This window comes from Chroicocephalus ridibundus, chromosome Z, assembly GCF_963924245.1.
Source record: "Chroicocephalus ridibundus chromosome Z, bChrRid1.1, whole genome shotgun sequence".
Lineage (NCBI taxonomy): Eukaryota > Metazoa > Chordata > Aves > Charadriiformes > Laridae > Chroicocephalus > Chroicocephalus ridibundus.
This window is the reverse complement of record NC_086316.1, coordinates 22,187,162-22,201,132: the sequence shown is the minus strand read 5'-3', so window position 1 is coordinate 22,201,132 and position 13,971 is coordinate 22,187,162. Positions and strand designations below refer to the sequence as shown.

General features: G+C 39.8%; 1 protein-coding gene across 3 annotated transcripts in view; it reads right to left on the bottom strand.

Moving 5' to 3' along the window:
- The window catches only part of PGGT1B (protein geranylgeranyltransferase type I subunit beta), a 39,585-nt gene extending 25,618 nt beyond the window's left edge, over window positions 1-13,967 (bottom strand). Inside the window, exons 1-3 of one of the 3 annotated variants that reach the window (XM_063320385.1) lie at window positions 13,646-13,967; window positions 7,935-8,053; window positions 56-123 (exon numbers count right to left, since the gene is read on the bottom strand). In XM_063320385.1, the coding sequence (XP_063176455.1) occupies window positions 56-123; window positions 7,935-8,053; window positions 13,646-13,908 (450 nt within the window). In that variant the 5' untranslated portion in view covers window positions 13,909-13,967. The remainder of the gene's footprint in view (window positions 1-55; window positions 124-7,934; window positions 8,054-13,645) is intronic. The other 2 variants (XM_063320386.1, XM_063320384.1) reach the window with 2 other exon arrangements.
- Between the last annotated feature and the right edge of the window lie 4 nt (window positions 13,968-13,971).

Below are 13,971 nucleotides of genomic sequence, written 5' to 3'. Positions count from 1 at the left end.
ACAAGATCATTTATTGCCTAACTGAAAATACTTCTCACACACACACTTAACTGACCTTAGAGGGATTGAATGGCATCCCTAAATATGAAGAGCCTCTGAAGCCACAGCGATTCAAGTTTGAACCTGGAAAGATAAAAAAAGAAAGACTCAACTAACTTGCTTTGCTGAAACACTCATTATAAACCATAATTTTCTAGGTCAGATCAAGACCTGTTAGTTCAACACTATTCACAGGGTTGCTAAATTTTGCATGTCCCTTTCAATATGTTCCCAACCTCAGTCTGATTAATAAAAAACAAACAAAACCAACAACCCACAAACCAAAGAAAACCACAAGCAAATTCAGTTCTGCTATAATGAAAAAGCAACAGATTTTTTTGATTTGGTGGAAATATAGTGTTCATATCAGTACAGAATTGTCTTACATGCTCACAAGGAAAAAAAAAAAAAAAAAAAAAAATCACTCCTCTGGGAAAGTGCCCAGAGTTAACAGATTTGGTTTTTTTCCCTCTCTGGATTCCTGCCTGGTAATACCGTCTGTTCCCAAGCAGAATTGTTTTAAGATCCTTTGCAACATGTACAACATGCAACAGGACAAACAAACTGTTCGCAGTTTTAAGCTAGCACCGATCTAACTCAGTACTGTCAGAGTGAAATAGTTAAAATGATGTGAAAGGCAAATTTTTAATTGGAGTCATTCTTCTCTCACCCAAAACACAGGTAGAAGAACACTGTAGTTATCAAAGAGTTCTATTAGTGATTCAGTATAATTTGTTTTAAATGTGTCAGAGTACCTGAGCATGCAGTACACAGAAGCGTGCACTGTACACTGTCTAGAGCTGAGCTAAGTACAGGTTTGCAGGACTCAGATCTGCTTCTGCACAGCAAGAACTCAATTACTTCACTCCTCAGCCTCTGAAAGTAAAAGCCTAATGAGTGCCTTAGTTCAACTGCATTTGGGTGTTCTTAGAAATCTCTCACCTGCTTTTTTTTTTTTTTTTAGCTCTTCAGCCTTTAATCTGAAAATCCTCATGGAGATTAGGGAAAATTGCGCCAGACTAACCAAACAAGAATAGCTATAAAGCTGAAAGTCCTAAAAAAGATCACTATGCAATGTGGTCTACCAGTTCTGCTATCATTTCTCATCACATTAGCTTCTAGCTTTAAATACACTCTGCATGTATGCAACACTTAAACTAGAAGCTGTTATCAGTCTAAGTACTTCAATGTGGTTGTATGCAAGTTGCTGTATCAGACAAGATTTTGGATGTAATTTACATGGAGTGAACTACTATTTAACAGAAAAAAACAACCCCACCTCTATTCTCCACTTCTTCTACCTTTCAATTAAGAGTACTTTTTAAGGATTCTACAGGTGTAATGGAAGTAATTTCAGCCTGCATCAAAAACTGGTATCTGCTACAGTTTTACCCACTAAAAGAAAACAGAAAGAGTCACTGTATTTGTAGACATAAAAATGCATAACTGGTATATTTTGTTATAATCTACATCTTCTCAGCAGAGGACATTTGTCTGTTAACTCCTGGAGTCAAATACTTGTATTTCATGTTGTAACAGGTTCTGGAATGCACAATAAATGTAAGTCTTAAGGACTAATCTAAGGTCCTGAAGGGCACTGCCCAAAAAGCACCACAATTTGAAAAATAAGGAAATGTGGATGAATCAGTAAGAGGAAAAACAGAATTCCTACTTCTTAAATACCAGGTTTCCCAGCTAACATTGTAGAAAAAAAATCATCATTCACTTGGTCCATCTTCAGTAAAAAAAAAAAAAAAAAAAAAAAAAAAAAAAAAATCAATCTGTGTCTTAAATGCTTAAGTAAACTACAAAATTCACTTTGAAATAGCACTAATATAGACACTCTTCATGCAGAAAACAGTTGCTAGCCCACTGGCACACAGCTGTTCTGGCCTGCTGCAAATGAAAGTGCTACAATTAGGACAGCTCTACAGTCAAACAGAACTCAGCTGCCAGTTGTTAGACGGAAGGATTCATCCCAGAAAGACTGATGCCCACCACTGGCCTTTTAGACTGTAGCTTATAATTCATTATCAAGGTAGAAATGGAGGTATGAAACCCACATGCAGTGTGCTGTTAGTGGGTCACTTTGGCTTCTGACTTGACAGCTACTACGAAAAAGAGAGTAAAGTACATGAATGAAATCAGGATCTATTTTTCCGTTCAGGTGTTCAATTTTCATGTAATATTTTAAAACTTTTCTTGTACTACTAAACTGCTGTCAACTAAAACCCAGAATTGGTAATTTTAAAATACTGGATTTCTAACTTTATTGCTACCATTGATTTAAAATCTATTTTGAGCCTTTATGTCAGTGACTTCTGATCTACCATCCTAGACTTTATGCACTGGCTCCTAGGAGAAACTGAAGCTCTTCGATGTCCTTACTACTGCATAATCTTTAAAGGGAGTTTTATCCCCTCCTCCAAACAAAACCACATCATTAATGTGCATGCAATAGATGCTTCCTAGACCTTCAGCGTTACAAGTGAATTGCTAAATTTCCAGTTTCCAATTCTTGAATTAAAAAATAGAATGCTGAGCTGATAAAGGAAGTGATAAAACAGGAAGTGAAAACAGCCCATTTCTAACCAGATGACTATGGCACATTGGTGTCATGTCTCAATTTTTTTTTTTAGCTTCCTGTGAACATACGAGTTCAAAACCAAATGGGAACCAAAGAGGAATAAGGGAAAAAACACTGTCTTTCAGTTTATGAACATCACCTCACATTCTGTGAGGTTGGTTTTACTATTTCATTGCAAAGTACTTGTACTACCTATCTTATGTAGTAGCTTAGTAGTGCTAATCAGACTCTTGCCTACTTTCCTGAACCACAAACAGCCTGTCAGAAGCAGCAATAGAGTTAGAAATTAAACATACCCTAATTAAAAGGATATAAACATAGTTCATGTCCCTTGTAAAAAACTACTGGAGTGACCAGTTCAGCTCCAGCAGTCTCCTAAAGCATCAAGTATAACTGCAGTTATGAAATGGTACCACCTAGTGTTCGCTTTCAGAGTTATGCATATTTAACCACTTTCTGAAAGCGCTTAAGACAGAGCAAAAGGTAATAAATGTTCCATCAATCACTGCATGACTACTGCAAGCTGAACAAAACACGCCTGGAAAAACTCTTCCCATTCAACAACAGAACTTAAGAAAATTGACCCTTTTGCCAAACCAAAAGACCCCACACTTCAACCAAGAGCTGAGACTTTCCTGTGAAGAAAACCACGTTACTTATGTGCGCATCAGCTAGAAAAGTCCTTAAGACATGTAACAGAGCTCCACGTGGTGACCACAGATGGCTTATCCTGAGAGCTCTTTTGTTACAGACAGAAAATTTTTGTTATTTATATTTTATGATTTGTCTTGCATGGCAAGATTGATAACTCTTACCACTACTTCTTCCCATTCAGGTTACTTAAGCATTACTCTGGTTCCAAGGCTTTTCTCATTTTGCCAAGTACAGAAGAAACCTTACATACATCACCAAAATCTTAATATAAAAAAAAAATAATCACAGCTTTAACATAGGCTGAAACAGTCAGTACATGCAGATAAAAGTAAGCATAAGCAATTCTTATTGAACTAGAGCTAAAAAAGAATTATTCTTATAAATCAAAACACTACGATATGTCATAAAATGCCAAGTTGCATTCTCTAAAATGAAAGTGCTTTATACATCCAGATAAATCCTTCAAATTTAGCCACTAAAGAAAGTTATGTTGGAGGCAAATCCATATTTCTGCTCAGGAAACTCATGATCAGAAAGCTCACATGTAACAATAACCTCAAAAACAGTCGATGACATTTTATCCATTTTTTTCAGTACTGAAAAATACTTCACACACAAGTGAAGAAAAAAGAAGCATTATTACAAATCTAAATTTAGACTTTGACAGAAGATCGTTTTAGGTCCCTGATGTAGTATAATGCTATGCCCTGGGGTCCCGGGGGTTCAGACTCACAAATGAAATATGTCTCAGCCCTCCTTTTGGTGCCATTTCTTAGTATAGCAAAGCATCCAGCTGTCAAAAAGTACAATCTTCTTCCCTTACTGGGCTGGCACTAGCACTCCCAGCCAACAAAGTTCACCAACAACACAAAGCTAACACTAGATAATAGATGCATTATTTAGATAATAAATGCATGCTTTTCTGCCACTTCAACAAGCCAAACCAGCTCCCAAGCTGGGTCAAACAAGTGACAGTGTCGCTATGAGGGAGGATGGTGGATGAATACGGCCAAGGAGTGTGACTCCACTGTCTCTGTGTAATTAGTTTACTTGAGTACAGAGCTCTGGATTCACTATCTTTCAGAAGTGCTGAACTGTGTTGTAATGTAACCTGCAAGAAAACCCACAGAAGAATCTTATCCTAACAGACCTTAATCCTAGCTTCCATTAGGCTCACAGAGAATATATTTGTTTTCAAAGGCTACAAACCTCTGAACTGAAGCTTTCATTATCCAGACATATCACATATCAATAAATGTAAGCATGTTACCTAAAACTATCACAGTATGTTATTGTGAGACTCTAAGTAGTATTCTAAATCACCGAATTCTGAATTTTCTATCAGGTTCTGTAACACCCCGTTGTAGTGGGCTGACCAGCAGGTAAGTGCCCACTCGCTTCCCCCTCCCATGGGAGGGCAAGAAAACAGAGAGAAGGAGAGAAGACTCACAGATTGAAACAGAAACAGTTTGATAGGTGAAGCAAAAGCTGTGGGCACAAGCAAAGCAAAGGAGGGATTCATTCACTACTTCCCATCAACCAGGCAGGTGCTTAGCCACTTCCCAGAAGCACATCTAAGGGTTACTCAAGAAGAAAAATGCCACAACCTCAACCATCACCCCCTTTTTCCTACTTTCTCCAAGCTTTTCCTGCTGAACATGGTGTGAGATGGTATGGTGTCCTAGCTGCATCCCCTGGCTGCATCTGCTGGGGCAGAAGGGGTGCAGAGGAAAAAGAGACAGCCTTGACACTGTGCAGGCACTGCTCAGCAATAGCTGAAACACTGGTGTCTTACCAATGCTGTTTTAGTCACAAAAACAAAACACAGCAGCATGTGGGCCACATGGAAAAAATGAATTCTAGCACAGCCAGTATACTTACTAGAACAGTTATTGATAAAAATGAACAGATACTGAGTTTGCAGAGCATCAACTGTTCTGCCTCCTGTCCATTGGAAAAACGACAGTAAGGGAGCAGTAGGTCTCAAAATAATTTGAATTTGCCATCTTAAAAAACTGGTTTAAATAAAAATGAACTAAAATGCTATGGATATGGAAGCTTTGGAGAGACAAACATGATCAGCAGAGAAATTTATTTTTCTGATAAGAATGACAGGAATTTTCATTTTGCTCATTTTAGGAATAAGCCTAAAACCAGTAATGCAATCAAAAAGAAAGAACCAAGATTCTGTAATAATATATTCCAATTTAAAATGTAAGTTTTAAATAGATTTTTATTTTTCTGATAAGAATGACAGGAATTCTCATTTTGCTCATTTTAGGAATAAGCCTAAAGCCAGTAATGCGATCAAAAAGAGAGAACCAAGATTCTGTAACAATATATTCCAATTTAAAATGTAAGTTTTAAATAGGCTTTCAGCCCCAGAGCCAAAAGTAATGAAGACTTATAGAGTACAATGCAGTTAATTAAGGCAAGATTACTGGAATTCACCATTCCAGACACTACGTAATAAAACAGCATTATACTATAAACATCTGAAAATCAGTTTTCCAAGGAAAGAGGGATTTATCAGCATGCATGTCAAAGAAGTTGCAATAGAATTTTTCTTTAAAAGCAGAGTAAAGATGCCACTTCTTCCAAAAAGCCAAAAGAGGGAGTCAGAGCTATACTGCTGGGAGGCTGCCAGTTAACAAATACTGCACACCCAGGATTAAAAATTAGAAAAATCAATGCATTTTATTACAAGTAGACATCACGGGAAGGTATACATTCCTTTCTGAACATTTAGTAATGCAGTATCCAACTTGCTGCTATTGGTATCATTTACATTTTACATAATTTGTTGTCCATTAGATGAAGTAAAAGTGGAATATAAACAATGTTGAAGTTTTGGGGATTAAGTGACCAGATAGAGTAGTGTTATTGCCAAAAGCAAGAGAGCTTAAGAACAACAGAGTTCTCACAATGTGATATAAAAATGCAGGATTGGAGGGAAGTTTGTTCTTCCAGTAAAAAGCAGAGATTTATTACCTAAAAGCACAGGATACACTGTCAAAAGCATTCTCTGCAAAACTACTGTCCTGTAATCTTATGATGGGATGATAGCTAGAAAAAGGCAGAGTACATCTCAGCTACGCCCTGACTGTTAGCCTGCACACCTGCATGCTGAGATTTATACTGCCCTCTCTAGGAAGCTCTTGGCAATGAGACTATTGCAAACATTGGCTAGGTAGAAAAAAGCCTTATTGAGAATTACTGCATGCTATCAAAGACAAACAGAAGATGCCTCTTTTAATCTCTCTTCTTGCAAACTCCACTGTTCTTTCAGACTACACTCATGAAAACTGGAATAAAAACCAGGAAGTGTGCAATTCCTAAAAACAAAGCATGTAAACCCTAGAAATATTTTAATGCTAAGGGACCGGAACATTCCCAGCATTAAAAACACTGTGGGAATAATTATGTGATCCAAACGCCTAATCTTCCATAATCAGTCGGGAGTACAACACAAGAAAAAACAAATCTATTAGAGCTAATGCCTGGGGTGGACCTGATGGTTTGTAAATTGCCAGAGTAAGAAAAGGGATCTTTTTACTACTGTAAAAATCAAGCATCAGCAATCTTGACTTTCATATGCTTACTTCATAATACTGGTTTTATTTTATAGAACCGCTTTGAGGAAAGAGACCTAATTTGCAGTCTAATAGTCTAATAATATCTAGTCTAATATAATTAGACTAGATATTATAAAGAAGTACCATTTTCTTTCTACAGCTATCCAACATACAAAGTATGTTCATGATTTTACAGATGGGCACTGGAATTATCTCTTCTCTAGAGACCAGCCTGGGGCTAATCCCACACCAGCACTCAACATGCCAGCACCTCCTGTCATACAACACCAGTGCCTCCTCGCCCACATCTCCCTCCCTCCCTTCCACCTCCTCGACTGCTATTAGCCATTTACCTGCACTGACACGGAAAAAATTGCCAATACCACCTGGCACACAGAAACAGAACCTCCATGACTTCTGCCAAGTCAGCAGGAAAGGGATGCTTCCCATGTGCACTCTCCCCAGCCTGGATCTGCTATGCACCTTCCAATCTGAGGACAGCTGGGATGCAGCAACAGCATTACTCCTAAAAACCTTAGGTAAATTTAATACTCGCAGATCTAAGGAACAGATTTTTCATTTTAAAGCAGGAACTGTGTTTATCCCTTTTGCTTCTTAACCTTGCACCTCCCATTTTCCAAAAGTTATACCAAATAACCACACCTGTGCTCAGAGCTCCTGGCATAGCTACAATTAATGGAAGTCAATAATAATCACTATTAGACTTGTAATACATATAACATATGAATTTCTTTTAGAACTAGGTGAAACATTCCTCCAAGATGCTTAAAGATGCAACTTCATTACTATTCTATACTGTCTTATCTTCAAATTAGTTTCACAGCTTCACCTTGTATACATAAAAGAGCCAAACTAATCACTTTTTCTACCTTTATTTCTTTAGAGGGACTATTTCTAGGATTTGCTGGATATTGCCATCTGAAATTATCAGGACAGCACTTCAGGAAGGTTAACTTTGTATTTTACAAAAACCAAGAGCCATCCACTATTCCCCAGGTGAAAAAAAGGCAAAAGTAAAGATGTTAATACCAATAAAAAAAACTAAAAAAATCACTCACTGTCTTCTGTGGGAAGGACCTGCAGGGAATAAATCCATTCTATTATATCATCTTTGTTCACCACATCTAAGGAATCCAACATATCCAGACCAGAGAGCGCGAAAAATGCAATTGTCAACCTAAAAGAAAAAGATAAGACTTACACTTCCCACCAAAAATATCATGGGAAAATTAACAAACGGTTGCAGAAACAGAAATATCCATGAATTCTCAGCCTTTGACAGTGGTGCAACACATAGAGCTTAGCTCAGAAAACATGAAATTTATCTACGAGACAAAATTATATTCTTTGTGCTGTAAACATTTCTCTGTCTCAACAAGGCTTTTCAAATAAGCCACCCCTCCTTTTATATAGTAATGATACGCCAATTCAGACATTAACCTAAGGGCCTGATTACCTGAAAAAACACACTAGAAAGTAAACTAGGTTATTAACATACGGAACACTAGTTCTCTGTGATAAATTCTTACATGAACAATCCCCTAAATACGCAGTAAGCGCAAGGTAACCCAGAACTGCAGTAAGCTGTCTGTCATTGTGTCCCAAACCCAATTTCAGACGCTTAGAAGTTAGGAGTCAAACAGCAAGGCCTCCTTTGTAATCAATCAATGTATAAAGAGGCATACAGGAAGAATTACCATCTAGAGGTCTTCATTTCTTGTCCTTTGGTATAAAGGAGGTTTGATGACTAACTTAATTAAACATTTAAAATTAAGCACGTCAAATCTAAGTATAAAATAAAGGAGTGCAGTATCTAGCATGCCAAATGTCTTTCTTGCCCACAGTTTGTTTCCTTCCATAAATACCTGCTACCATACCCATTAACCAAAACCTTTTTTGAGGTTTTTTGGTTTTGCCTCAAATCATTGCAGTCACCTAGCTTACAGCATGGCTCCTCAGTTGCATTACTTGCTCTGACAAAGCACCAAAGCAACTGCACTGGGCTAGGAACTTGAGATAGCTTTCTATGAGAGAAAATGTATATGTAATGGTACCTTGGATGTTCTGACACTGATTAAAATTAGCTGGATGTATATTTTGCCACCCACACTTGCATCTGCCTGTCCTTCTAGAAATTCCTGCTCTCCTTTCACGAGATACAATGATGGATTGTGAAAGAGCTGCTACACAGGCAGAAGCTAGTTCAGCATACTAAGGAAAACCAAAAGTTAATGCCAGCTTTCCTTAGGAGACTAAGTTATAATTTGCAGTTACCTCACAAGCTGCTGAACCACCTTGGTCATCAGTAGTAGGCACCTCTGAAGATGAGGAGACAGATGTGGACAGAAGCCTCTACAGCCACTTAATGTCTGCCTGTGGTTCTGCATCAGAACCACAAACAGTAAGACCAAAGAAAAATGGTGATGTGAGTCAGCCCAAAACATGCATCCAGAAGAAATCTTCTAATTAAAACACAGTAGCCAAATGATGCAGCAGACACTGATGTCAATAAAATGGCACGGCCTCAAAGGGTGACATTCCTACCAGTGGGCTGACCGGCTGCTACAATCATCGTGTAGCCATTCACAAGCCGAATTTAAGTCAACAACTTCTGCTTCAAAACTGTTATCATTTAAGATTACGTAGCACAAGCAGTGGTCACAGCTCAGTTGAATAATGGTGACTTAGGATGAAGTTACTTGATTTTACTTGGACCCTCAGCTTTTGCATTTCCTTTCATACCGCTCTTACAAAAAAGAGGGTTTAATCTATGATCTGCTTGAATATTGAACATGAACACTCCTTCAAAAATAATCCCTCCATGCAACTCTAAAGTCCTCACAAAAAAAAAAAAAAAAAAAAATATCAAGCATGGAATAGTGTACAGCTCCATCACAGCAAGTATTCACGGCCAAAATAAAGTTTAAACTTGCTCTAATCATTGGATTTTAATATGTCTCTCTACTATTATTATTACAAATAAAGTTTTTGAGTAGATAGAGACAAAAAAAGTTTGTTGCACACAAAGGTATTTCTGTGTGGAACAAGAGTATCTTTTAAGCCATCTGATGACTAAAAAATTGTCTTTCAAAGTGTAAAATCAACACTTCAAGGCTTACATCAACTTTTGCCACTGATCAAATCTGTGTAACCCAAAATCTGACTCTGGATAACAGCACACTATTTCAAGCAAAACCACTACTTTTATAAAAAAACCAAGGAATTTACTGTTCTGTTACACTAAACTATTTCTTTGAAACCGTGCATATATTTTCTGATTTTCACAAAGTTTGACAATCTTTTACTGTAACTACTTCAAGACCTTTTGACACTATGTTACACAGCTAAGCTACCTCCAATGAGGCAGAAACAACATATGAACTCCAGCACTAGAAACTGTTGCAAACTAGGCCCAAAACCACAAGGCTGTACATACATGACGGACTATACTTAAAAATACATATATCAGATAAATGAACGTAAAAAGTGTTCTTACATATAGTTAAGTTTCAGTTTACTTATTTAGCGCAGATTGTCTGCGTTATTAGTACCAGCATGATTAAGGAACAGCCTGTGCAGTGTATTGGAATTCACATATGATGTGCAAGAACATGTGGCACCACGGGACATAGACAGGTCCTGATACAGCCATCTAAATACTGAATTGTTATTCCGTATGCCATCCTGCCTCACAGAAAATTAACAGATACATGTTCTGAGACTAACAAAGACAACTCTTAGCAGCACCTCAGCTGACACATAGCATAAAAACTTCACGTACAGCAATTTCCACACAGGGTAGCCCTTTGAAAGACAAGCCCCCAAGTTTGGCATCACTTTCCCTGCATCTTTTCTTGATGCCTTCTACTACCTTACTGCATGTGTATTAATTTAGGAAGTAAACCATGAAAGTTTACAGCTGAAATTTATCTGTTAACTGACCTACTGAAAGCTTACAAAACACGTATCACTTGTCTTAGTTCCCCCCGCCCCCAAGACAAGCAAGTAAACACATTTCTGATGACAGATTCATAACTCTTCATCTTCAGACATGGACAAAGACTCCAGTTTCTCAGCAGAATTCAGAAAACATTTCTAAAGTGACTGATTCGAAAAACTGAATGAGCATGCACCTGAATAGAGCCCCATGAAGAGCACCATTAACTGCCTAAAGAGCACCCTGAAGTACCACAATCTGAAAGACTTCAGAGACGAGGAGAGTTACATTCTCCTGCAAAACCTCACAGTACTGACTGACCACGTATGAAACACTATCAACCAGATTGCTTAAAAACTACCGTTGCTGATGCTGCATACAGTAACTAAAGACAAAAATAACTACGAAGGCTCTGAGCCAGTAAGTTGAGCAAATAATGTGAAAACAGATTTATCATTGTACCTACTCCTTTAGTGTTTGACAAACTGCAGCTTCGGTTAAAAAGCACCAGTGCTGTGTGGAAAATGCAGTTGTTTCTGTTGCAGTGCCGTGAACCAAAACTAACTCACTGATGATTTATTATTTTTTTTTACAAGCCTGTTCTTCGTTTAGTTGAGTTTCCATATGTAATTAGCCATGGAACACCACAAATGTAGGAACAAGAATGGTTAAGAATAAAAGGGTAACAGCACTTCTTTCTGCAGAAGTACCAGCTCAGGAGGCTTGCTGAACTCAGTGACCTTGAAAATTGTCTAAGAGGCAAACTTAGTACCCTAAAGGTCAAACCAGGGAAGAAACATTTACGGTTCAATCCCATTTAGAATTTGTTAACAGACATGTAAGTACATCTGCAGAACACTGATCTAAAAAAACAGTGTAAGAGAAATGAAAAAACCTCTGTCTCAGTAAAAAAAGCATGACTTCAAAAAATGCATGAATAGATGACCACAATTTTTATTCTAATTGAAGGTTTAGACTTTGCTCATCAGCCAAAAACTAAGGCATCCAGAAATAGTTCCAAACTGGCAGTTCCAATTTTCAGAAAACTGTATTTTCAGTGTTGCACCGCCATTATGTACAACACACCGCACTGGCTGTTTAATGTGTTGTGGCTACGATGACCACACATTAAATTTAAGTTCAGACAGCTCATTAATTTCTCAAGAGTTCTCAAAACAATTAGCGTTATTATTAGCATTACTCAGTAAAATTGGGGAAGACCCCATGTAAACTAGAGTGTCCGTTTCAGCTCAGTGGCAACCTGCGACAGCTTGGCAATGTAAATCACAGAACAAAAATGTTTAGGTCGCTAAGGGTCTCTGGAGATCACTGGTCCCACCTTCTGCAGAATGCAAAGCCTTAAGCGAGATGACCCAGGACCTCGACAAGCCAAGTCTTCAAGGGTGACTCCAGTGCTTCGTTGGGCAACCTATTTGTAGTTAACTGCTCCAATGGTGAAGAACATTTTTTCTACATCCGGACAACTTTGCCTGAAGCAACTCATTCCCATAGCCTCCTGCCCTGTCACCCTGCTCCCTTGTGAAGGGTGCACCTCCATCTTTCTTTGTAACTTGCTTCTCTGTATTGGAAGACTGATCTGATCTCCCCCTGTCGAGGCTGAACAAACCCCATTTCTTTAGCCTTCCTCCATGTCCGTGTGGCCGAGCTTAGCCCTTTGTGTTATGATTCTAATGCATCCATACACGTTATTGTAACTTTAATGCCTAGAAAGAGTTAAAAGTACGGCATGCCTAGGCTTCCTCTTGCTGTCATTTAAAATAACTGATGACGTACACCGAAATATTTGCTAATTCTTAATGAATAAATGATTTACATCTGAAATAAAATTTTTTAACTTTCCTTTTTAATATAAAGTTATGTGTTATTCCACACGGAGGTCAGCACTATCCATACTAGTCCTCACACATTTTTGCCAAGCATTTGTACTCTCAACTGAAAAAGAAACTTGATTTAGCAGGAAGACTTGATCAAACAAATTAAGCATTCCTCACAGCATGACCTGCAGGAGATTACAAAGTGAAAGCATCTAATGATTATATTGGTTGAGTAAAAGATTGAACCCTCTACATGTCTCCAAGTTTTTCTCAAGTGCAGCTTGACGATCAAATTATTGATCCCCTTGTGCCCCAGATGCAACTGACTACCTTACATGAAGGCTCTAAGAATCTGAAGTAAATGCATTCTGAAGCCATTATGGGGACAAACGTCCCTCTAATTCAAAGTGAGGAATGTATTTCAGTAGTATTTTAACTTTTATACTAGCTAATGAAGATTTAAACTATTCCTGTTACACCACCAAGAGTCTTCGGCATGCTGCTACAAAAGGTTTAAGTCACTTATTTTAATACTCCCTGGCTCGCAGTGAGGATTAAGAGAGTGAAGCGCAAGACTGGAAATAGATTAAAAGCCTAAACAAGTCTTCCCTCGTGGATATGGGGGAGTTTACGCCAGCACAGAATAAACCCTTACACCCAACTCGTATTTTTTGCCGGCCGCCTGCTGCCGGGCAGACCGCAGGGAGCGCTCTCCTTTCGGGCACTGCCGCCCGCCCGGTGCGGTCCCGCAGCCTGCCCACAGCCGGGGGAGGCCGGGCAGCCCTCCGGGAGGCATTTCCCCGCAACGCCGCGGAGGGAAGAGCCGCCGCCTCCCCGAGACGGGCGCCGGGCGAAAGGCAACAGGGTCTGTCCGGCCTTCCCACCGCACGGCCCGAGGGCGAGCAGCGCCACGACCCCGGCCCCCATCCCAAGGGGGGGACCCCCGGTCCGGCCCACCTACCGCCCCTCAGCGGTGGGAGGACCCCGGCCCCGCTACCTGCTGGTCTCCAGGGACGAGTAGCGCTCGGGCAGGATCTGGAGGCAGCGCTGGAAGAACCGCACATGCCGCTCCCGCAGGAACTCCAGCGGCTCCGGCTGCGGCTCCGGCTGCGGCGCCGGCTGCGGCTGAGGCGCCGGCTCCGGCTGCGACTGCGGCTGAGGCGCCGGCTCCGGCTGCGGCTCTGGCTCTGGCTCCGGCTCTGGCTCCGGCTCCGGCTCCGGCTCCCCCAAACACGGCAGCTGCGGCGCCGCTTCCGCCATGTTGCCGCCTCCCGGCCCCGGCGCGCACCGACTACATCACACGCGACGCCGGACACGCCCCGC